Below are 24,578 nucleotides of genomic sequence, written 5' to 3' on the forward strand. Positions count from 1 at the left end.
TGGCTACAGAACACGGGCTGGGGTCTCCCTATTTCGCCAATCTTTTACGGTCTACATTGTCAGCTCATCTTATGACCCCTCATGGTTTAAAGGGACTGGAGAACTTATTGTTAACTCCAACAGCCCGCCACACTGAGGACTGCTAAACTGGACCTGGCAACCACCATCACAGTAACATTACTTAATTCATCTATTTATTTGTTTTCCACAGGAGTTTTTGGACCGCCAGGGCAGCGTTGCTTTTGAATTGCATGCATATGCATGCATTGCATTTATGTTGGTCATCCACCTCTTTGATGGAGCTGTTTGTTCTCCCTGGGATTATTGACTCTGACAATGAGATTATGATCACAGCCTAGACACCTCAGCCACCTTGCACTGTGCCCCAAGGAACTCGAATAGCTCAATTGATTTTACTCCCCCAAACCAGGAGCCTACCTTTCACAGACGCAATGCAAAAAGGGAGATTTAGGTCTACCAGAACACCTCAAGTATGCTGGGTACAACCTATATTAGAACAATGCCCAACATGCCAATGTACCCTGACGTTAAAAGAGCAACAGGCACGCTTGTCAGCCTCATAGACACAGGGGCTGACATTATAGTTATCTCTCAAGCCAAATGGCCCTTACAATGGCCCCTTGCTGAAGTGCCCCAGGCACTTCCAGGCATTGGAGGAAGCAGCCATAGCTATCAAACTGCTGCTTGGTACAGACCAAAAGCCCTGAGGGACACCTTGCCTCAGTCAAACAGCCTGTATTATCAGTGCTGATGGTACTATGGAGAAGGGATGTTCTCTCCCAAGGGGGCTTTAGAATTCAATCAGATTTTTAGTGGGAGTCATTGAAGTGCGCAACACTTTAAAACTAACCTAGAAAGCAAAAAATCCAGTTTGGGTAGATCAATGGCCCTTACCATTGCAAAAACTGCACACATTAACGGAGTTGGTCCAACAACAACTCCAAAAAGGGCATATTTTCCTTTCTACCAGTCCTTAGAATTCTCCTATGTTTGTTATCAAAAAGCAAACTGGCAAGTGGTGTTTACTCCATAATCTCCAGAAAACTAACACCGCTATGGAGGACATGGGGACTTTACAGGCTAATCTCCCATCTCCTACCATGATCCCCCGAAATTGATACTTGACTGTTATTGATTTAAAAGACTGGGTTTTTGATATTCCTTTACATCCTGATAATGGTCCTAAATTTGCCTTTTCAGCTCCAGGCACAAATATGCTAGCACCCTTACAGCGATATCTCTAGATTGTTTTACCTCAAGATATGAAAAACAGCCCTACTATCTGCCAGTGGTATGTTGCTAAGGTCCTCAATCCTGTTCATCAACAAATGCCCAATGTTCTTTTGTACCGTTATATGGGTGATATTCTTGTAGCAGCTGAACAACAAGAAGTCATAAAGAAAGCCTTAGCCCTTGTCACCAAAGCTGTAAATTAGGCAGGGCTTTGCATAACTCCTGAAAAGGTACAAAAACACCCTCCATGGAGGTATTTAGGGTGGTGCATTGGAGTCCATTCAATTTCTCCCCAGGCTCTGCAAATTCAAACAAATATTCCCACCTTACATAATGCGCAAAACCTTCTAGGAACAATTAACTAGGTGTGCTCCCTGTTAGGGATTTCAAATGCAGAGCTAAGTCCCTTCTTTGAACTGCTAAAAAGAAACTCAGATCTTTTGTCACCTAGACAACTTACTTTACAAGCTCAGCAGGTGCTGCAATGTGTAACTGATGCCATAGCAAACTAACAAGCTGCACACTGGGCTCCTGAGCTGCCTTTCTTTTTAATAATTTTGTGTCCAGCAAAACAGCCCCACACTATGATTTATCAATGGAACTCCAAGGCACCAGACACTTTGCCGATCATTAAATGGGATTTTTTATCACACCAAATGACAAAAACCATCAGTACCCATCATAAAATGATAGCCCTACTAGTTGTTAAGGCCCGACAGAAACTCACTTCTCTTGTGAGAGTAGAATTTTCCACTATTTTCCTGCCTCTTACCACCTTTTATTTGAACCAGATATTTCAAGAATCAGAGGCTGTTCAGATGGCCTTTGCTGAATTCAGCAGGCAAATCTCAACATATCCTCCAAAACATAAGCTTTTAACACTTTTATTACAATTGACAGAAGAACCAAAGAAAAGTGAGGTTCCACTTCAAGCTTTAACAGTTGTCTTGGTTTGAAAGACAGGTATCTGCTAGGGAGGGGAAGGGCCTCCCTTTGGAATGGAGAATTCAAATCCCCTCCCTCCAAATTATTATTATTTAGAAAATTAAAGGGGCTTTCAGGCAGAGGTATGGGGATAGGAATAACAGTTCTTTACTAGTATGTATAACAAGGCAAACAAAAAAAAACCCAAAACAACAACAACAAAAAAAACCCCCCAAAAAACCCAAAAGAACCCAAAAAAACCCCACAACCCCAACCCAACTACAGCATTAGCAATAAGAGAACCAGGAACCTCGAGGGACTTCGTTTCACAAGGCCCAGGGCAGTCCAATCTCTTGGGACTCTGAGAGCACCAGGCTGGCGAGCTGGAAGATCCTGGGTTGGCGGTTGATCAGAAGCTCCACAGTGGTAGCTGGAACAGCAGGAGTGTCCTGGCAGGGCAGGGCAGTGCAGGGCCACAGAGCAGCAAAACAGCCTCAAAATAGTGCCCAAGAAACGGTGGTGGCAGGACAGGGCGGGCCTAGCAGGGCAGGGGGAGGTGAGCTCAGAGTCCTGGGGCACACTGGCAGATGGTGGTAGATTTTCTCAGGACCGGACGTGGCTGGGACAGCAAACTCCTACTGCAGCAAGCAGCAGCCTGACCGTGTCTTCTCTGGAATTCGATGCCAAGAGCCAGAGAGAGCCTACCCCCTGCCCCCTGTCCTGTCCTTATCTCCCCCTCCCAACTTTTGGCCACCTCTTTGTTTTGGTCAAGCATCCTTAAGCACTCAGTACTTAGTCTCCCAGCAACTTACGGGGAAAATTTCTTTAGAGCAAAAAAGGAACAAACCTAACCCCTGACAACAGTATTCACAAATAGTTCTAGTCACTTTCATAAATCAGTGGTAGTATGAAGAAACCCCTCTTCTAGCGCCTAGAGAGCAGATGTAGGCACAGTTTAGGGGTCCCCCCAATGGCTAAACTTGCTAGTGTTGTAAGAGCTTTAAAAAAATTTTCTATTCCTTTTAATCTGGTTACAGATTTAGCTTATGTTGCAGGAATCGTGATGAGAGCTGGAGAATCAGTTTTGAAAGAGGTTGAAAATTCACAACTTTTTTTTATTGGTTGCAGCTCCTTGTCTTTTCCTTAGAAAACAGAACCTCTCCTTATTATGGTTTTCATATTTGATCACATACAGACCTTCCCAGATTTTTGACTGAAGGGAATAGGCAAGCTGACCTTTTGACAATGCCTGTGCAATGATCTGTTCTACCTAGTAAGATAGAACAGGTTAAATTGAGCCATTCTTTTTATCACCAAAATGGTGCCACTTTGATTCGACACTAGCATTACTAAAGCCTAAGCTTCAAGAATTATTGCTGTTTGTCTTGGTTGCCAAAGGTCTTCTTTTCCCTCTGTTGCAGGAGGTGTTAATCCCAGAGGGCTTCAGAGCCTTCAAGTCTAGCAGTCAGACGTTACCTACTTTCTGAACTTAGCCATATAAGATACATTCATTCCTCTGTTGATACCTTTTCTGGTGATCTTTTTGCATCAACCCATTCGGGGCAAGCAGCTAAAGATGTCTGTGGACACTTTACTGCTACTTTCGCAACTCTTGGTATACCATCTGAAGTAAAGACAAACAATAGCCCAGCTTATACTTCCTGTCGAGTGGCTGCCTTTTTAGCCTTTTGGAAAATTACACACAAAACATGTACTCCTCATTCCCCAACAAAACAATCTATCACTGAAAAGGCTCATGGTCCTCTGAAGTGTCTCTTAGTTCAACTGAAGGGGGGAACCGGAGATGGCGCCCCTGCCAAGAGACTGCAGAAAGCCGTTTTATGTTTTCAACTTCTTGAATTGTTCTTTCATGGACCCCAACCCACTGATTGTTCCACATTGCAATTGTAATTCACAATTGCAACAAAAGGAAAATGCCCCTGTTTTAGTGAAGGATCCAGAATCCGGTAAGATATTATCCAGGCTTTATCCTTTGGTCACCTAGAGTAGAGATTTTGCTTGTATTTCCTCAGAGAATGGTCCCAAGTGGATTCCAGCAAAGAATGTGAAACTGTTTTGAGAACCATTGACTGCATCACCTGAAGATTCACCTTTAACACCAACATCAGAAGAAAATCCTTGTGAGCAAGACCTTGCTACTACATCAGCACCTGTTTGACCTCTAACAGACAGAGATGACAGACTTGATTGGCTAGGTCAACTTCTGGAGCGTTGGGGACTTGGTGGATGGGTAAGAAAATTAGTTAAAATAGGCTTATATGTGTTAGACATTATATTATGTATTGCTACGGTTATTCCTTGTATTTTACAGTGTATGCAAAAATTAATAGATGAGTCACTTAAGAGTGTATTTTTGGTTAAACAGGAAGGGGAAATATGGGGAATAAAACAGAAAGTATAATGGAACTGATAAAGGAGTCTGATATCTTAGGGCTCATCAAGCAGAAACCGTGGGAGAGACAGACACATATAAATGCTCCCTGAGGAATAAGTGACCAAGAAACATGTTGTGAAACCTTGTGATAAGATAATGATACTAGGTGATGAGATGTCATAAAGAATGTGTAACCAGTGAGAAATTGTTGTCAAAGTAGAACCCTATATAAATGTCATACAAGAAAAACCCTATATAAACACCTTGTATGCTCAATAAATTCAGCTTCTGATCAGAACTCAGATGTCCCCATCTTTCAATCGCCAATTGGTGGCTTTTGGGTTATTTTTTGTCTTGAGCTGTTTTGGTTTGGTTTTTTCTTTGGCTCGAGGAGTCCGCAGAAGCAGCCCTAGCCAGTCCAAACTCCGGAAGGACCAGCAAAAGAAGGGACATTGAAGTCCACCAACTTTGCCTGCTGTGAGGAGAAGACCCACACCAGAAATCCAACAGGTTCCCAGCCATTTCATGAACTCTTTTCTCCCCCCTTCCCAGAGACAAAGAAGGGCAGCTGCCATCTTTGCCTCTTGACAAGGTGGGGATGGGGTGTAAGGTTCAATTTCCTTTTTTTTCCTGTGCCTTGTGGGTATCTTGCTTTGTTAATAAACAGTTTTACCTTTTTTTTTCCCACTTTTATCTCCTGGTATCCATTTCTTTCACTGGCAGAAGAAAAGGGAGTTACTGAAGCCCTTTCCCTTCAGAGAAAATGCTCATTCCAGGGGTTCCCTCCTGAAATTTGTCTTCAAAACCATAACACCAGGTCATTGTGCTGGCAGCATCCCCATGCCAGACAGAAGAGGTGCTGAGGGGAACTGGGAGAGGGACCCTACCCTGCAGCATCAGCAGTGGGCTGGGGCCAGGCCACCGCCCCTCCCTTTGCTTTCCTGTCCTGCACTGCCAGAAGAGTTGTTCAAACCCCTGATTCTCAAGGGCACGAGTGGTGCCCATTCAGCTCAGGGCAGGCAGAAAGCAGGACAAGGAATGATGGAAGTGGCTGGAAGGTTTCTGGGAGGTTGGCTGGAGCAAGTGACAACTTGGCTACAAATAAAATTCAAATATCCTTATCTCTTCCCATCCTTTACAAAGATCTACTAAAAAAGTAGAAGCATCTCAAGTACTCTTGGCATCTTTGAAAATTTAGAAGAAAAATACTTAAAATAAACTAGCCACTCAGCTCACTGAGAATGTGGTTGTGGTTGAAGGGAAACAAAAGCAAATTAACATTTTTGACAAGATCACTTCTGAGTTAAGTGCTCTGCCGCGTCCTTTGCCAGGACTGCCTTGAAGAAGCTGATTCAGGCGAGCAATATAAAAGAGCCCAGGCCAAGTTTGTTGTTGCTGGCTTTTTTCCTTTATTAATCTTTATTTTCCAAAGGGTCTAATACACCCTGGACACAGCGCAATAAATGGGAACACGCAGGAGACAAGAAAAGCAGGTGCGGGGCTTCGGTGCTGCTATCTGGCTAGCTCTTTCACCGAACTCACATTTAAGGGTACAGTTTGGTACCTTTCCCATGGTGTGGATCTGGGCCCTCAGGCAGAAACGTGGCGTCGGCGTGGAAGAAAGGAGGACTCTCACATGGGTTTCAACTGGGGTTTTATTTCACCCGGAAGGCCCACGTGAAAAGTGAGTTCTTCCCTTTGGGTTTCTGCTTAAGTACAGGGGGTGTGGAAGGTGTAGGGGACAATCTAGAACCAATCCCAGAAAGGATGGGAGTAACCCACAACAAGAGGACAATTAGTAGAACATCCCATACATAATAAAGGGCGGAGAAGTCATGGACTCTGCCCATCACCCCGGCCCCCACCAGAGCCTGGGCAGGGTTGCAGAGTGATAGACAGAACCCACAACTAAGGAAAAACCAGAGGGGTTTTTACATGGGGTAGGTCGAACAAACCATTTTACAGAAATTTGGTAAACCTAAATTTCACACCGCAACAAGCAGGGAGGAAAATGTCAGCAAATTATAATCAATTCTTTGGCATCATCTCATCCTCACCCAGATTCAGTGAGGTTGTTTCAACACCTGTGCTGCCATGGCTGGAAGGATGCACCAGGATCCAGAGGGAAGCTGGTGCTCCCAGAAGTGGAGAAGGTTTATGGAAAGGGCCTGACCCTGCTCTAAGCTCTGCTGTTCACAGGGAGTTGCTTCACTGGCAGCCAGGAAGATACTCAGGCTGGAAGTTGTGCCACAGAGATCAGCAGGATCCAGGGGGTTCTCGCCTAGTGCTGCTCATCAGCTTGGAAAATTATATGGAAAATGACAAAAGCCAGCAGAGAGTAGAGGAGCTGGGAACAGGGGAGCATCCTCTTCACTGGAGCACCACCTGGAGATGAGGGAAGAGAGGGAAAGGGCAAAAGGGAGGAAAACCAAGGGAAGATAAAAAAAATAAAGGCAGAATTCATTTTTAAAGGGATTCATTGCTGAATCCAGCCCCTTTTTGTAAAGCCTAGTGAAGAACTTCAGATGCCAAAGGTTGAAATTGATTTTCCATCTTCAGCCTGATGTTGGTTAGCATTTTATGCACAAAGTATCAGACTGGTACAAAGGGTTGTGGGGATTTCCCAGGGGAAAGCAAAAAACAGCCTGCTCTGGCTTTTTTGATTCAGCATTAAGAAAGAGACAAACATGAGGAGAAGGAGAAAGAAGGAGAAGGAGAAGGAGAAGGAGAAGGAGAAGGAGAAGGAGAAGGAGAAGGAGAAGGAGAAGGAGAAGGAGAAGGAGAAGGAGAAGGAGAAGGAGAAGGAGAAGGAGAAGGAGAAGGAGAAGGAGAAGGAGAAGGAGAAGGAGAAGGAGAAGGAGAAGGAGAAGGAGAAGGAGAAGGAGAAGGAGAAGGAGAAGGAGAAGGAGAAGGAGAAGGAGAAGGAGAAGGAGCCCTGATCAAACCAGGACTCATTCCATGCACCTCAAAGAGAGTGGGAAGTGGACTTGGACCAGGGGAAGCAAAATACCCAAAACACTAATCCGACACCCAGCCAGGACAGGACCTGACCTTGGTCTGCTCTCCCACCTCCCTTTTTGCCCACTGACTTGGTTCCACTTTGCTAACAAGAGGTGGAAACCATGGGCAGTTCTGGCAGATGCCAGAGGGTGATTTCCATCTGCAGATTCTCAAAAAATGCCACATAGCTGGAGACTCTGAGCTCTTCCCTGCACTCTGAGCTGCAGGAGGAGCTGCTCAGCCATCACCCAGCACCTCAGAGAGGTCCCCTGGTTCCAGCTAAGACTTTCCTTGCCTGAAAAGGAAACAAAAATATCACCCTGTCCCAGCCTGCCGCCTGTTTTCTCTTGCGCTTCCTCTGCTCCAATATGAAAGTTGCGGAGTAATTTGGAGGATTTTGGTAATGCTTTTGCTCTAGACATGCCCATCTGACACTGTGCACAGACACACCCCTGCTGCAGAGACTCTCTAGGGCTGCATGTGACAGCCTCCTCCCACAGCGCTGCTTGGACTGGCAGCAGTTTGCACATCCCTGGCACGAGCCTGGAGGGAGTAGGAAGGAGGGAGGTGATGGAGTTGGGATTCACACCCAGAGGCAGCACCAGGGTGGCAGTTAAACTAAAGCAGTAGTTTAAAAATTGTCTGAAAGCAATTCCCAGCTGAGAGGTGAGGCCATGGAGCATGGTTCATTTGGGGAAATCTGCTGCCCTGAAAGAAGCAAAGGCAGCGCCCATGGAGCTCAACCCAGCCAGGTGCAGCACCCTCCCAGCCTAGCCAGGCATGGGACACCTGCTAGGGCAAAGGGAGCTGATCAGGGACCTGGCCAAAAAGGGTGACAAGGAAAAGAGCAAAGCAAAAAATAAAGGGTACGGAGAAACAGACCTGGACAACTGTGCTGGTGTGAAAGACAGGTGTCTGCCAAGGAAGGTGGGAACCTCCCTTGGAACGGGAAAATATGACCCCCTTCCCTCCAAGTTGTTATAACCTTGGAATCAACAGGGTTTCAGGCAAAGAAATGGGGAAATGATTAACAGTTCTTTACTAGTATATATATGTGAAAAACAAAGCAAACAAACAACCACAGCAGCAGCCACAACAAACAGAACCACAAACCGAGTGACAGCCAGAACCACAAACACAATCACAGCTAGAACCACAGACCCAGTCCCAGCCAGAAAAACAGATCCAGTGACAGTCAGAACCACCGACCCAGCCCCAGGCAGAACCACCGACCCAGCCCCAGGCAGAACCACCGACCCAGCCCCAGCCAGAACCACCCACCCAGCCCCAGCCAGAACCACCGACCCAGCCCCAGGCAGAACCACCGACCCAGCCCCAGGCAGAACCACCGACCCAGCCCCAGGCAGAACCACCGACCCAGCCCCAGCCGTCTCTGCCGCGGGCACGTTCCCCTTTGGTGCAGTTCCGGGCACAGCCGGCAGGGGCGCTGGTGGCTCCCAGCCGGGCGGGGCGGGTGCGATGATTCCCCCGCGGCTGCAGGGGGCGCTGTAGCGCGAGTTCAGCTGCATCTCCACAGGGCGATAGTGGGGAGGAAGAGAGAGCGAGAGAGAGCGAAGGGACTTCGTTTGCAAACCCTCAGCGGGCAGCCAATCCTGGTACCCTCTCTGAATAGCAAAAGGAGCTCTAGCAGGAACCTCTGAGTAGCAAGCTGGGAAGGCAGGGATGAAGCCCCGGAGTGGTAGATGAGATGTGTCAGAAACTCCGCAGCTCTGGCAGGAGCCGAGGGGTGTCCCGGCGGGCAGGGATGCTGGGTTACAGTGTAGGGAAAAACCCGGAGCAGTGGCAGAGAAGCGGCGCGGCTGGGCTTCCAGCTCGGCCGCCCGGCTCCCAAACACCGCCGGGAGAGGCTCCCTCGGAGGAGGAGGGGGCTCGGGGATGCCCGGAGGCACCCGAGTACATGATGAGGGTCCTTTCCAGTGAGCTAGGGTGTTAATAAGGTCCCAGTTCAGTGGCCACTCTCATGAGCAGTTTCACTCATGGCAGGAGAAGGCAGTAGGAGAAGACAGTAGGAGACGGCATCCCACCATGGTGGCCAATTCTCCCCACAGTGACCGTAGCTGTCTCCCCTCTGATGTCGAGAGCGAGAGAGAACTGGAGCCCCTTCTCGCCAGCCCAAATCCCTCAGTATCTCTGCCCTTCCCAAGAGAATGCCCCTCAGCTGCCATAGTGAAGCCAGCTGCACTCCTCCCCTTTCTCCCTGGCCGTATCTTTTGTCTCTCTTAAGTATTGGTCCCTATTGTCTCTTAGCAATGAATGGGAGAAAATTCCCTCAGAGAAAGAAACAAAAGGAAAAATCCTAACCCCCAACAACAACAACAGCAGAAAGAAGTGTAATAATTGAACCTCATAACTTAACAATGGGATCACAATTCCATGGGCATCGCTCCGGGGAAATCCAAGCCTGCAGAGGTGTGCAAGGCTGGGGATCAAACCTGGGTGTCCCACAACTGTGTGTGCCAAGTGTGAAAAATGAGGTTCCCTTTTGTAATAAATATCCTGGAACTAATTCATATTTATCATGATATGCTGTATAAAACCATATTTTTGGAGTTTAAGGAATGTTTCATTCCTGGAAGGACTGCCTCTGCCAGGAATCTGGGAATCACCCACTCTCGAGAGAAAGGAGGGAGGCACCCATGGGAGATAGGGCTGAGCACTGCCACCAACGATCACTGGCCCAGTGATCAACACCTGATATCAATGTCATCTACCTTGTCAAGGATGTACATCTGAATGCCAGGTTCCCGTAAGCCCAGACAAAAGCCTTTTCCTCCCCGGAAAAAACTATTCACCAGACCAGCGACCAGAAAAGGAACCAAATGAATATGCATCAAGAACAAGAGGGACAAAGACGGATGAAGTAATCAATTGTGCAAACCAGAAAAACTGTATAAAAGTAGACCCAACACAGACCGAAATTGTGAACCAGGGGGATTCGCTGTCATGGGTGCTGGATCTGTGGTTCACCCAGCGCTGATTCCCAGGATCAGACCTGTATTTTGCTTGTGGCTTTATCTTTTTTTTTTTTTTTAATTTTTATTATTAGTTTTTTAATAAATTCTTCTATTTTATGAAATTGACTGATCATTTATAACAACTTTCTTGGTAAATTTTTATTAAAAAATTTTGATAAAAATAAGACAATTAGGAAAAGAGAAATAAAACAAAGGATCTCAGCCAGGGTGCCTGGCACGTGGCCAGAAAGCACACCTTAACTCAGAAAACACTTTAAATGCACCAGCTTGTTACATATTCAAAAGACCATAATGCATTATTCAAGCATTTCTCTTGAGTTTGAATTTGTCTGTTCAGTTTCAACTCCCCCCAGCCATTTTATCTCGTAGATTCATCTGCGAGTGGATCTATTCCATCTGATACCATAGGTTCAATAAATTCCTCTCTTGGACCTCTGGTCATGCCGTCTTCATCTGGATCAGATACTGATAACAGAGGTTTGATAAATTCTTCCTTTGGAGCTTTGGCGTTTGTCCTTGTTATCTTTATCCAGATAATCTAAGAACGTGGGGAATTTCTTGATTATCTCTCCTATTCTTCTGGGTTAGCTTACAAAATGTATCTTCCATCACATAGCTTCTATTTTAATATTATGCTATAACCTAAAAAAATATATATATACATTTATCACATTACCATTTCTATGCCCTGTTAATAGCCAAAAATAAAAGAAACTATTAATATGACAAAACTTTCCCACATTATACATATAGCATTCATTTTAATATTTCCGAAAAGCCAACTTTATAATATGTATTTATAACACAAGGGAAGGATGTGAGCACTAAAGCCATGTGGAGTGGAAGGAGTTGGAGAGAACAAGATGTCAGACATGCCAAAAGGGTGCAAGAGGAACTGGTCATGGGTAAAGTGGAACTGGTCAGTGAGCTTGGCCTAGGCAGCCAAGCTCCAGGCAGGGGTTTCAGGCAGGCAGAGGGTGCACGCAGGTGTCTGCAAAGCCACCTGGCAGCAGCTGCCGTTGCATCCTGCTTTTTTTGTGCTCAGCTGGTGCCTTCCAGAGCGATGTGACAAAGCAGAGTGGAACGCCTTGTGTTCCCTGTGACTGGGTTTCTTGGGTTATGTAACCAAAAAAATGTTTATTCTGTTCCATCTGTTGAAACCGGTTGGGGAGGTATTTTTTTTATCTCTTGGAACTCCAGGGGGGAGCGGGTGGGTGCCTTCTGGTAATGGGACAGCTGTTAAAACCAGGTGGAACAATGTTCTTATCTCTTCCATGACTCATCTTCCCTCCGGCGGGTATCTTCTGTCAATGCGCCATTAAGGCTCATCAATGACATGACACATTACATCAACCCACTGTGAGATGCTCCACCCAGTTGGGAGAGCCGACCGTTCCTACCCAGATAAAAACTGAGATGCCGGAACACCAGGTATCCAGTGTTTCCCCTGGACTCCTGCAGGAAGACCAGACCCATCTTGCCAGTACTGGACCCTTTTCTACAGGATCATCTCTACTCCAACAGAACCACATCTGCCACTCCAGAAGGACTTTGAACCACTTCCAACACCCTGACCAACAGGGTGTCAGATTGTATTTCTGACCCTGTCAGGGTTTCTAGGATTTTTTGTTTGTTTGTTTGCCTGGTTTTGGGTTTGGTTGTGTTTTTGGTTTCGGTGGGGGTTTTTTTTTGGTACTACTACATTTGTATTCTCAATATTCCTAGTAAAGAACTGTTATTCCTATTCCCAAATCTTTGCCTGAAAGCCTCTAATTGCAAAATTACAAAAATTTGAAAGGGGAGGGGCGGTTTATATTCTCTATTCCAAGGGAAACTTCAGATTTCGCTGGCAGATACCTGTCTTCCCAAACCAAGACACTGGGAATAAGGCCATCATTCCTCGACACATGAAGAGCTGCCTAGAGAACACGGAGGTGTGATGCAAAGCCCAGCATGTGCTGTGTCCCATTTACCAGTTGAGCGATTGAGGTGGCACATGCCCTGCAAACATCTCCACCATGAACCCATGCAGCAGGACAAAACTGGGCAAACAGCCAGGGCAGGAACCAGACCTCCCCTCTTCACAGAATGCAGCCTGGACACCCAGAGCATGGCCACTGCTCTGTGGCTGGTGTCCCCAGGTGCCGTGCCAAGGGGCTGGAGGTGCCTGTGGTGCTGTGGCCCAGAAGAGCTCTGAGCATCCTGCACAGGGAGATACAGACTCCTCCAGCACTCGGGCTCTTATCACACACCTGCAGCTGGGCTGAGGGAGGGGAGATGCAGCAGACTCTGAAGTAAACAGAACTGGGCACTGCAGGAACAGGAGGAATTGCCAAATTCAAGTGTTGGATGAGATCCCACGCAGTCTGGCAGCTTCAGGGCATGGGAGGCCATTGCCCAGAGGAGGGGAGGAGGAAGTTTGGTGGGGTGGTACCCAGACAGACTCCCAGCTCTGCTCTCCAGGCCATCCAGCCCCTCTGGACTGCGCCCTGCTCACTCAAACAAGCTGGAAGTGCTGGGCAAGCTCAGTCCAGCCAAGAGCAGATGAGGGGATCAGAGGAATGGGGTGCAGACTGAAGACCTTCCAACCCATCCCAAACCTGCTTTCCTGGAGCCAACCTTCAGGCTGAGCAGGTGAGTACTGGCTGTCTAAAAAGTACTGAATGCTGTGACCTTTCCATCATTCCTTCTCTGCTCTATCATCTTCAGGCAGTCTTTGAGTCTTGGAATTCCCACTTTCAGCAGTGAATCCTGTCTCCCCTCCTGTTGATTGTGAATATGCTGCCATCCAGGATGGAGAGAGTAGAAAGTGAGACCCAGATGGATGAGGTGGAGGAGATGAGTGGAAGAGGTGAGTTTTCAGAAGGGAAGAGGAGGGGGAACTGTCCTCTGTTGAGGAGAAAATGCATCCTGCTTCTGCTGTGGGACAACTACTGAAGGCCAAAGCTCTGGGGCTTGTCCCCAGACTAAGCTTTTCATGGGTTGGGGCTTGGTGGCTGCAACACTCCCAGCTGAACTCTTGGTGCTGATCTGTAGACCCAGCTCCAGCACCAAAGGCTCCTGAGCTGACATCCTTGGCCTCCTCCACTGCTCACAGAAAGAGAGGTGAATTTGTGGCCGTGGGTTATGGGTCTTGGGGTAATGTCTACTGTGTTTGGCACTGTTTTGTACCCTGACCTGCCTGTTCTCTCACAGCACCAGAGACACCCAGGCTCAGGTCCAGGTGGCTGCACTGCAGGTGTGCACCCACCCACTCAGGTGCCTCCTCCTCCAGGAAACTCAGGTCCTCTTGGCCAGGATGTGTGAAGGCCCCTGTGGCAGGGACAGGATTGGGGCAGCAGGGAGCCAGGGACAGTCCAGCTAGGGGGTTTTCCCACTGCAGGGAAAAGGAACTCACCCTGTCCCTTCTCTTGCTGGGGTGGATGCAGCCCCGGGGTTGCCTGTTCTGAGCAGCTTCTCCTCCTCTGTCCCCAGCCGACGTGACTCTGGACCCAGACTCCGCCAATCCCTTCCTCATTCTTGCCAGTGACCAGCGAGGGGTGGGACGGGGGGACGAGTGGACCTTGCTGCCCAACAACCCCGAGAGGTTTGACACGGAGCCATGTGTGCTGGGCAGCCAGGGCTTTGCTGCAGGGAGACACTGCTGGGAGGTGGAGGTGGCCGAGGCAGGGGACTGGTGGGCTGTGGGAGTGGCCCAGGAGTCTGTCAGGAGGAAGGGGGTCCTCAATTTTACACCTCAGGAGGGGATCTGGGCTGTGGGGCAGTGGTTTGGACAGTACCATGCTTTCAGTGATCCTGACTGGACACCCCTGCACCTTACCTGCCTCCCCAGGGCCATCCAGGTCTGCCTGGACTTCACAGACAAGCAGGTGACTTTTGCTGATGCAGAGAGTGAAGCCCCAATCTTTGCTTTCTCCCTGGCCTTGTGTGCTGGGGAGAGGCTGCGCCCATGGCTCTGGGTAGGGATGGACTCATGGCTCAAGCTGTGCCCCTGACAGGGAGGGAACATGGCGGGGCAGGGGAGAGACTGGAAAGGTGAACACCATCATCTTGGGTCTTGGTGCTGGGACCTGGGAGGGTTCTGCATCCTGCTGGCTTCTCCTCAAGTAGATCCTCTGGCCACCCAGGGGAGGACTGGCAGGTCACAGAGGTGGATGCCACAATAGAGCCTCCTTCATCCCCCCACCCCTCGGCTGGGACTGCGGGGACAACAGGGAGCACAGAGACTCAGTGCAGGGAGGAGATGGGTGCCCAGTGGTCCCGTGGCAGGAACTACCATTGAGTGCTGGGGCACTGCAGAGCTGCTCTGTGTGAGGCCATGGAAAATATAGCAGGGTCCAGCTCCTCCAAGGGTGCTGGAGTAGTGCCTTTGGTTTTTTTCAATTAAGTTAAAAAACCTCAAACATAGCTGGATACTCATGATAATGCTTATCTTCCCCACACATCCGGAGCCTCTCCTTGCCTGACATGCACCAAGCACATTTCTTGCAGCAGAGCACTCGTAGCAATGCAAGGGCAGCAGTAGGGGCAGCCCAGGAAGGAAAGCACAATGCTGAGCTGTGAAATCCACAGGAGAGGCAATTCCCACAGATCTGCCATTCTTTGATCTTGCCCCATCAAGGTCCCACCTCACAGGATCCTGCTAAATACTGTCCTTAGGAAAGGAGAAGGTGGATGTGGGTGAAGTGGGACATTGCCTGGGTCCAGCCTAGATTTCATCTCTGAACACTTTTCTGGTTGGACCTTTAGTGCCACCTTAGTTGTCATCGTTGTGGTGGCATCTGCACACAAGCAACAGTATTGGTCTCCCTGCCCTACTCCAGGAGATGCAAAGAGTTGCAGTCCTGGGTCAAGCCCAGGTATCTGCCGCTAGAGCTCTGCCCTAAGCCTCTTCCACTGTGGTAACAGCAAGATTGGGGAAACCCAGGGATCTCTGCTCCCAGTGAGAGGCACTTCGTATTCCCCATGGGCAGGAGCCTCTGCGACTGTCCTGGTTTTGCTAGGGATAGAGTTAACTTTCCTCTCAGTAGCTGATACAGTGCTGGATTTGGGATTTAGGGTGAGAATAATATTGACATCAACAACCAAACCATCAGTCGTGCGGTATTTATCCAAGCCAAGAACTTTTCAGTGTCTCATGCTCTGCCAGTGAGGAGCTGCACAAGAAGCTGTGGGAGAGCACAGCCAGGACAGCTGACCCAAACTGGCCAGAGGGATATTCCACACCACAGAATGTCCTGCCCAGTGTGTAAACTGGGGAAACTGTCTGGGAGGGGCCAATCACTGCTGGGGGATAGGCTGGGCACAGATGAGTGGGTGGTGAGCAACTGTACTGGGCATCACTTGTTCCACTTGGTGTTCATAATTTTTTAAATTACAATTATTATTATCATTAGTAATACTACATATTACTTTGTCTCAATTATTAAACTGGTTTTACCTCAAACCAAAAGTTTTTCCCTTTTTTTCCCCAATCCCCCTTGGAGGGTGGTGTGTGACTGAGTGGCTGTGCGGTGTTCAGTTGTCACCTGGGGTTACACCATGACAGAGGTTCACAGCAGAATGTTGGTGTATGGAGATGGCAAATTGTTAGTTCTGTATTTTTGTCCTTTGTCATGCAAAACACCCCAGAAGAGTTGTGCTGTGCATTTAGGGACATCTTCCTCAATCAAGAAGAAGAAATTCCTTTCTGAAGGCCAGCTCAGCACCTTAGACTGGAGAAAAGTTGGGTTTTTCAACAATTTGATGTCTAGGAACCTCTTCACTGGAATGTTGTGGTTTGGAGGGGGTAAATTTTGTGCTTTGGTTTCCTTTTTGAAGTGTCCCCCCAAAAAATTAAATTTTAAAAAATCATCTCTCTAGGAGCTGAGTTGCCTAGTTGCAGCATTTGTGTGAGAGATAGACAATTTCATGTAGAATTGCACCACAAAGACTCAGGAGAATTTAAATTCAACTCTCAAGTGCTAGAGGTCTCTGCATGCTGGATCCACAACGGGTAGGAAGGCTTAAGGAACACTAGGGTCCTTGAGCAAGGCTGGACCCATTCATGGGCTCTGCATGGTTTTAGGGAGACAACCAGGGCTGGGAGGTTTGTCCCATACCCAGTGTGGGCACAGACAGCGCATCACAGCAGTGATCTGCTGCCTCTCAACCAGTGCCTGGACATAGAGGCCACAGGGCAACTTCCAAAGCCCATGGTCCACAGCAGGGTGTGATCAGACCCCTGGGATACTCCTGCTCCCAGGGAAAAGGCTGCAGCAGGGGATAGTAGAGGCACTCAACGAACATGCTCTTCTCAGCACTGATCTGTTAGACACGATCCAAACAAAGCCTGCCTGGATTTGGCACATCAGCCAAGCAACTCTGACTGAATGCCCTTCCCATTAAATTGTTTCCTTTTCCCCAATGAGCCCTTTCGCTGGGACTTCTGTTCCTTTTACGCTGTTCTTGCTGTTGCAGATGCCACTTTTTCTTTCCCCCACCCTGTCAGATTGCTGTGTGGCATCACAGTTTTATTTAGAAGGACTGGCTAAGCCAACCATGGCCCTCTCTTTTTTAAAACCTTTTTTACTTTTAATATAAACAAGCCCAGAAAACTCTTGATTTCACAGCTTGGCTAGGAAAGTCATCCAAGGTCTTGCCCAAGGCTAAAGCCTTGTCCAGGACCTTGGAAATGCATCCAACATTGGTGTTGCAGTGCTTTGAGTGGCATTTTAAATGGGCAGCTTCACAATTTCCAAACCCCTGCTTCAAGTGTGGCATGACCAGATTTGCTACAGAGATCCAGAGCCAGGGGCCAAGGCTGCAGGGCATGTTGGGCCTCCTCATTTGCCCCAGAGGGGCAATGACGACAGCCCAAGTCTCTGCCCTGAGGTTCCATGCCCTGCAGCCCCTGCCATGGTGCTGGCCCTGAATGGCTCTCAGAGCCAGCTGGTAGCGAGCACTCAGAGCAAGGCTTCTGCCCTGCAGCTAGCTGCCAGCAGCTCTTTTACACTTGGGCACAGCTCAGACAGCCTGCACACAGCATGAACACAGACACAGCTCAGACACAGCTCTGACCAGCTCTGACATAGTTCTGACACAGTCTGATACACCTTGGACACTGTTGGACATATCTCAGACACAGTTGGACACAGCCCACCATGACCCCACCAGGGGTCAGGTGAGAGTGTGGGCTTGCAGACATGTCTGGCGTCTCCCACAGCCCTGGTGCAAGGGGCTCGTGGGCAGGCCTGGGTCAGGCAACTCACAGGGGCAGCATCAGGAGCCTCTGTGGGGTGGGATCATGGCAGCACCAGGGTCACTCCATGAAGCCCATAGACACCCCTGGCCCAACCAGGGTCTGAAGGGCTCCTGACTTGGCCCAAACACTATTGCCATACTTGGCCCACACCAGGCAGGCTTATGTACACTGACAGATAAACTGGCCAGACATGACAGGAGCCCTGGGTTTTGTCCAACTTTGAAACCTTCTGCTGGGGCCCTGGGGGCTGCCCAGGGCAGCTGCCCCAGGCAGGGGATACTGGGGTGCTCTCAGGGAGGCAGCCTGGGCTCTGTGGTCCCAGCCTCCTCCAATAACAACACAACAGCCCAAAGTTCGTCTCACTTTTATTTACATCATTGCACAGCCCGTTTCCCCAGAACGCACTGGAACGTGGTGGGTCAGACACCGATTGCCCACATCCACGAGCTGAACATCTCCTCTGGGAAGGAGGACAAGACTCAAAGAGTCACTATTGGGTCTTGCAGGGGAACATGCAACAACTCCAATTATTGGCAATGACAATAAAGCCAAGGATGCTGAGTGCAGCCATGGCCACACAGCAGCACAGGGCTGGGCCCCCACTGCCCCAGCCAGAGGCTCTTGGCTTTCACAGTTGCATATTTGGATTGACAGTGGGTTTCTTAACTGGAACACTGGCTCCATTAAGTCCTTACCCTGGGGATGTGCTGTGGGAGAGAGCATCCCTCATCACCTGCCAGAATTCGGTGAACTGTGGGGCCAAGCTCCTGGGAGGCAGCCAGGGCTGGGAAGGTTGAACCACCCCTCCGTTTTTCTACTGTGATGATGTCCTGGTGACAAGGGGGTTGTTGGGAAGCGGCTGAAGGAAGAGGCACCCAGAACAAGGCACAGAGCAGTGGTGCAGAGCCTGCTGCCATGGAAGGGGTGTGCAGAGCAGGGAGCGTCTGCGTGGGAATGGGATGGGACTGGAGCAGGGACTGTGACTGGAGCTGGGCTGCCGCAGCCTCTCCACCAAGAGTACCAGGTGCAGAGTAATCCCGGCATTAGTGCATTACTGGGAAAAGGGCAGATACCCACAGGTATGTGGAAGAAGGGAAGGGACAGTCGGGGGTCTGGCCGAGAGAGAGGAGCGAAGATGTGCAGCCTGGCTGTTAGCAGAGGACATTCACTCTGCACTCACACCAGCCCCTCATGTTTGGAAGAGAGACCAGTTCAGAGCAGCCCTCAGGGCATAGAGAGGCTGCTGCAAGATGTGTCAGGGTATCCCCAAGCTACACCAGAGCCCTGGGAGAGGAGATAGAGGAGAGCAGACAAGAGACCAGGGCCTGGGGCTGGAGCAATCCTGTTGGGCAACATGGCACACTGGTCCCTACTGCTCAGGCCACCAGCAACTTTCAGCTCAGGGTGAGGGAAGAGATAAGGAAACATCCTGCTTTGCAGCTAGAGAGGAGGAGGAGGAGGAAATGCACATGGTGCTTTGAATTCAGGAAATTACAGATGTCCATCTTGCAGGGCATTGCACTGATTAACTTGCTTTCAACAAAGGGGCAGAGGGACATAGTGCATGACCACCACTACCCACTGCAAGGACACAGACCCCTCAGAACATGCCTCCTGCCTGCTCTCTACCCTCACCACCATGGAGCCAGAACCCAGGCTCCAGCAAAGCAGCTGCATGCACCTCTGGAGCACATGGCAGGACAGTGTGACTGCCAGCACCCTCGCCAGCATTCTCACAGCCTGTGCCACTGGGGAGGCTCAGGAAAGCTCAGCACCAGGCATGGGCACTGTCTGGCAGGGTGAGGAGGTGGCAGAGGCACAGACCAAAGTCAAACCAGGGGGACTCTTGGCAGAGGGGGCACTCTGAGACAGAGAGCTTTGAGAGCTGCATGTGGTGGAAATGCAGGTGAAGGGAGAAGGAGGAACACCAGCCCCACAGGACAAGGGACCAAGAGCCTGTTCTCTGGGAACCAGCAAACTGGGGGTTTCACTAGAGGACATGACAGGCAGGCAGCACTACCAGGGATGAACCCAATCCCAGCAGCTCCTCTGGAATGTGCAAATAAAGCACAGAGACAGCCAAGAGCACCTGCATCCTCCCAGAGCCGCAGGGCACGGCCTGTCTCCTAAGGTATGTGTGAAACTGATGCTATGGGAGGTCCAGCCTCAAGGTGGCCAAAGGACATCAGCAGAGACTCCAACTCCCACCTTCTGGGGCCAGGAAAGCTCCTTTCTCAATCTTTTCAAAGCAAAAGGCAATGGTGGGTTTAGCTAGTATGGAGCCATCTCTCCCCACTCTCGGATCCTCCTTCTACCTTTGCCAGACAGACCAAGAGCTGACCGTATTCAAGTCCTGGGGATGAGCCAGGATCTCAAGGAAAGCATTTTGTGAGATCATGTCTGCACCGGAAAAGATTCTCTCATTCCGAAACTGATTTTGAAATTCTCAAAATTACAGTACTTTACAATACAAAATGTCTCCATTCAGTATTGCGTCATTTTACTCCTTCTGGGATTATAATAATTATTAAAAACATTCAACTTTCTAGAAAGGACAGAACACCACAAAAGAGACCAAAGAGTAACGGGAAGGCTGCTGCAGTATATCAAACCCAATTTAGTGCAAAGGAGAAGGGGACTTTCAATAATGGTTGATGAAAAGTGTTCTTCATATGCTCATTTGGAGAAAAGGCATTGATTTAACCTCTGAATGAGATCAGGTTGCCAGCTTCTGTCCTGAAGCTTAGAACATCAACACAAAAGGATTGAAACACAATATGCATGGCCATTAAAAAAAGATATATATATAGATATATGTATAGAGAGAGGGAGATGTTTTCCACGTATAATATTTCATTATAGGAAAGCGTCCCTGCAGACAGGCATTTTCTGCCATCAGGCTCTTTTGGGCCATTTCACACACAGATGTTGATTATGTGTCTCTTTGCCAAAGTCTAAAGCATGTGCTGAGTGCAGAGTCCCTTTAAGTGGGATGATTGTTTTCCAGTGTCCCCACAGCTGCCACGTTCCCTGGGCCTGTGGGGACGCTTGACCCTCCACCGTGGCCGGCTGTGGGACGGCTCAGACAGTGGTCTCATCTGCAGTCTTCTTCATGAGCTTGGTGGAGAGGAGGGAGTGGGGCACGGGATGAGGGCTCCGCGAGGCTGGGATCATCAAGCGGACTTTCTGGTTGGTCCTTCGCCACTCCGAGTACAGCTGGCAGTGGTAGCGGAATGAGACCTGGCGGGCGAGAACGCAGCGCTCTGTCACCAACCCTGCCACTTGCGCCAGAGCACACACAGGGACAGCCCAATGCCAGCACCCCTTTGCCTCTGGGGACTCCTTATCTTGACAACACTGACCCCCAGCATAGTTTGGGGCACTCCATGTCCCCAGCCTCTGACAAGCAATCAATCCCTTCCTGGTGACACCAGGCTGAGTGGGGCACAGCCACAGGGGCCTTCTGGGCAGCACTTAGCAGAGTGGGATGGAGTTTGCTCAGCTGGGTTTGGGTCCGGGCTGGTGAAATGTGGTGGGAATGAGCTACAACTCGCCCCTTCATCCAGCCCCAGACTGCAGCCAGCACCTTGGGTGAGCAAAACAAGGGTCTGAATCCAACCAGCCTCCTCCCATCCCACAGATTCCCAGGGGACCTTCTTCGTCCTGCACAAAACCCTTCCCGCCTTTGTCTGCAACAACAGGACAGCAGCTGGACTAATTTTTTCCTGACAACAATGAGACCTGGGAGACTTGTCCAGCCGCAGGGAGACAGGGGAGGATGCAAAGACTGGAGGACCCGGAGCAGCCCAGCAGGGGCAGGAGCTGGCCCTGCAGTTTCAGAACAGCCCTGCGAGGGGAGCTTCGAGCTCGGCTTAAATACCGAATCCAGTCAGCCACTGATCTAACCAGGTTTTCTTACAGGAAGCATTTAGCTGGCAACTAGGACATACCAGGAAGTGCATGTGACATAGAAAACTCAGTAAAACTATTACTTCTGGATGGGTCTATGACACATTTTTTGAGAAATGAAGCTGTGCCACTGTGGCACTGAGGTGATTGAGCTTATTGATCTGTGCATACCCCTCCTTCCCGTTGCAGAGGGAGTGTGGCAATAAGACTGCTGACAAACTCATCTCCCAGTTTTCAGAGAACGAGGAGCTAACAGTGGAAACCTCAAGGAAGGCTCCTGCTCCTCATGCAGGAGCTGCAGCCTTGGCTACAGCCTCTCTCACAACCTTCACACTGGTTACAGCCATGAACCCCCTCCCATATATCAGCCCCTTGTACTGCACAGCCCAGGGTTGAATGAGCTGAACTTGAATAAAGAGGCTTCACTTAATGTCCTCCTCTGCTCGAGGAAAAGTGAAGCACAGAGAATTAGAGACATTTTAGCGAGGACTTGTTACTGCACAAACATTTTTCCATTTCCTCCAGGTTTCCAGCTCCTCCACCAGTTCCTGAGATAGAGAAGATGGAAACACTTCTTAAGGTTTCCAATTTTAGCTTGGCCTCCTACGGAAACAAGCTTCATGCAGGAATGTGCAGCATGGAAACTTTCCTCCATGGCTCCCATGCAAGGAGTGGCTCCAGCTTTTCCCCCAGGCACTCTCCTCCCCAGAGCAGGTGCTCTGGCCTCATCCTGCCCTGGCTGCCAGGTCTGTGGGGGAGTGTCCAGGGGAAGGGATTACTCCGAGAAACTGGAACATGAGACAAGGAAATTGACAGGGGAATTTCTACTGCCCACAGGGCTGCCAGGTTTTTGGGGTTCCACTATTTCTCCGGCATCAAGTGTACCTCATCCTTTTCCAAAATGGTGTTTCTCTGCAAGCAGTTGGAAAAGGGCATCGACAGGGCATGAGCACACACAGGGCATGGAACAGGAGATCCAAACCCAGAAGTCCACCCAGCAACACAAGACAAAAAAAGTGAATGGGAAACAGAGGGAACTCCCTGGCCTGGCAGGCCCTGGAGAGAGCAGCCCGGGGGCCCTTGGGGAGGGGCTGGGCAGTCCCACTGAGCCTCCGCTTGTGCCACACCCGAAGTCTCATTTGCTCTCCGGCTCTTCTCAGCTCTCTGCAAGCTACAAACAAGCTCCTCGCTCCCTAATTCAGCACATCCAGAAATGTCAAACAAGGTGTCTGGAGGAAGCTCTCTCCCAGCACAGATCAGTTGAGCACCCAGACTGGCTCAAGTGCAGGTTCCCGGCAATCCCCAGTGCCCCCCACACAGCACTGCACCAGGGCAGGCTAGCTACCAAGCCGTGACTTGGGGCCGACCACACAACCCAGCATCAGAGAAGCCATAGGTTTCCCCAGGGCCAGAGAGTTCCTTCCACACACCTTAAAAATACTGCATAGGAGTTTGTTTAGTTGTGGCCAGAGATCCCCAAGGCCAGTCTGCAACGCAGCTGGGCACGGCCAGTCTGTGCTGAGCAGCAAAAGCACAGAGGGACATGGTGGTAAATTATTAAGGAGTCAAACATATTCCATATTTTGCTTTTCCCCTGCGCTGCCCAGGTACCTAGTTTGTGTTTCTTCTTGAACCACAGATGGGCCACTGCCTGACCCAGCCCAAGCCCTGTCCACCCAGCCTCCGCCCCATCGCCATCCCAGCTCCAGCACATCTGTGCCGGATTCCTGACACTCAGGGAACACTGTGACAGTCTGGAAAGCAGACGACCAGGAAGTGGTTTTCCATTCTCAGCAAGAACTTTAGCAGCTTGCACATGAAGATAACTAAATGGACATTCAAGTGTTCTCACAAAGAGAGGCAGAAATAGCAGGTGGCACTGACAAGGTGCAAGCCAGTGCTTCCAGAAGCTGTTTGAGCAGGAGCAGGACCCTGGCGGATGGCACTTACCAGTGTCCAAAGGACGTAGATCGTGAAAAGTGCTATAGTGAGTGCTATGAGTCCAATGGCCTCCAGCCGGCTGTTGAATTGCAAGTGGTCCTGGGCCCCACGCAGACACAGCCAGCCCGAGATGGCCGCCAGTGGAGTGATGAACAGGAAACACACCATGTCACAGAACAAGGTCCTCTTCTCATTGCGGGGCCCGGGGTCCTTCAGCCACTGCAGGAAGGACAGGAGAAGGGGATCAGTCTGGGACAGGCAGCGTGCACGGCAGGCGGGAGGAGCTGGGCAGCTCTCGCCTGCACTGTGTGGTCTGGGTGGACCTGGCTGACTCACATCAACCTTCTCCAAAATGAAACCAGAGGGTGTCAAGTCTAGGTTCAACAGCTAACAAGGGAAATGGGAGAAACAGCTAAAGAATGTGTACAGGGGAAGGCAGTCATGAATGCAGAAGCTCCTGGGCTCTCCCCTGGAGTACTGAGGAGCAGGCACTGCAGGACGTCAGTTCAGTGAAGCCTGGCTTAATATGGATCTGACAGGTCTTTGACTAAGCTTTAACAGAAAGAGACCCAGCACTCTAACTGGTGAAGGGGCTGTGGGAAACAGGGGCATTGGGGTCTGCAGCAAGGCCAGGCTATAAGGGCATCTGTCCCAAATCTAGCCCTCGGGTTCTTCTAGGAGAATCACAGCATTTTAGAGTTTCACAGCAAATCTCCAAATGTTTCTTTCTTTTGGGAGTCCTGACTTGCTTCCAGTGTGGGTTCATTTTAGATACTTAACTTCAGCAACAGCAATTGTTCTATTTTCCTGGAATTATGCTATTTTCAGCCTTTCCTTTCCTTTTTTAGAATAGCAAGAAGCTGTGGTTCCTACAGATACCAAATTGTTACAACACATCTTTCCCGGGACCTGTGTG

General features: G+C 49.6%; 2 protein-coding genes across 3 annotated transcripts in view; one reads left to right on the forward strand and one right to left on the reverse strand.

Annotated features, from left to right (window-relative positions):
• The first annotated feature begins 7,260 nt into the window (after positions 1-7,260).
• LOC136302089 (E3 ubiquitin-protein ligase TRIM7-like) lies at positions 7,261-16,193 on the forward strand. The gene is made up of 3 exons (XM_066205403.1): positions 7,261-7,333; positions 13,319-13,420; positions 14,044-16,193. Exons 1-3 carry the CDS (start codon positions 7,261-7,263, stop codon positions 14,562-14,564), a joined length of 696 nt encoding a protein of 231 aa, XP_066061500.1. The 3' UTR covers positions 14,565-16,193.
• Positions 16,194-18,133: 1,940 nt separating this feature from the next.
• Positions 18,134-24,578, reverse strand: part of MARCHF2 (membrane associated ring-CH-type finger 2) — a 35,569-nt gene continuing 29,124 nt past the window's right edge. For both annotated transcript variants that reach the window (XM_066205896.1, XM_066205897.1), the window contains exons 4-5: positions 23,672-23,881; positions 18,134-21,052 (exon numbers count right to left, since the gene is read on the reverse strand). In XM_066205896.1, coding sequence (XP_066061993.1) covers positions 20,894-21,052; positions 23,672-23,881 — 369 coding nt within the window. In that variant the 3' untranslated portion in view covers positions 18,134-20,893. The remainder of the gene's footprint in view (positions 21,053-23,671; positions 23,882-24,578) is intronic.

The sequence above is a fragment of the Chamaea fasciata genome, unplaced genomic scaffold (assembly GCF_029207755.1).
Source record: "Chamaea fasciata isolate MVZ Bird 193981 ecotype frontalis unplaced genomic scaffold, bChaFas1.0.hap1 SCAF_28, whole genome shotgun sequence".
Lineage (NCBI taxonomy): Eukaryota > Metazoa > Chordata > Aves > Passeriformes > Sylviidae > Chamaea > Chamaea fasciata.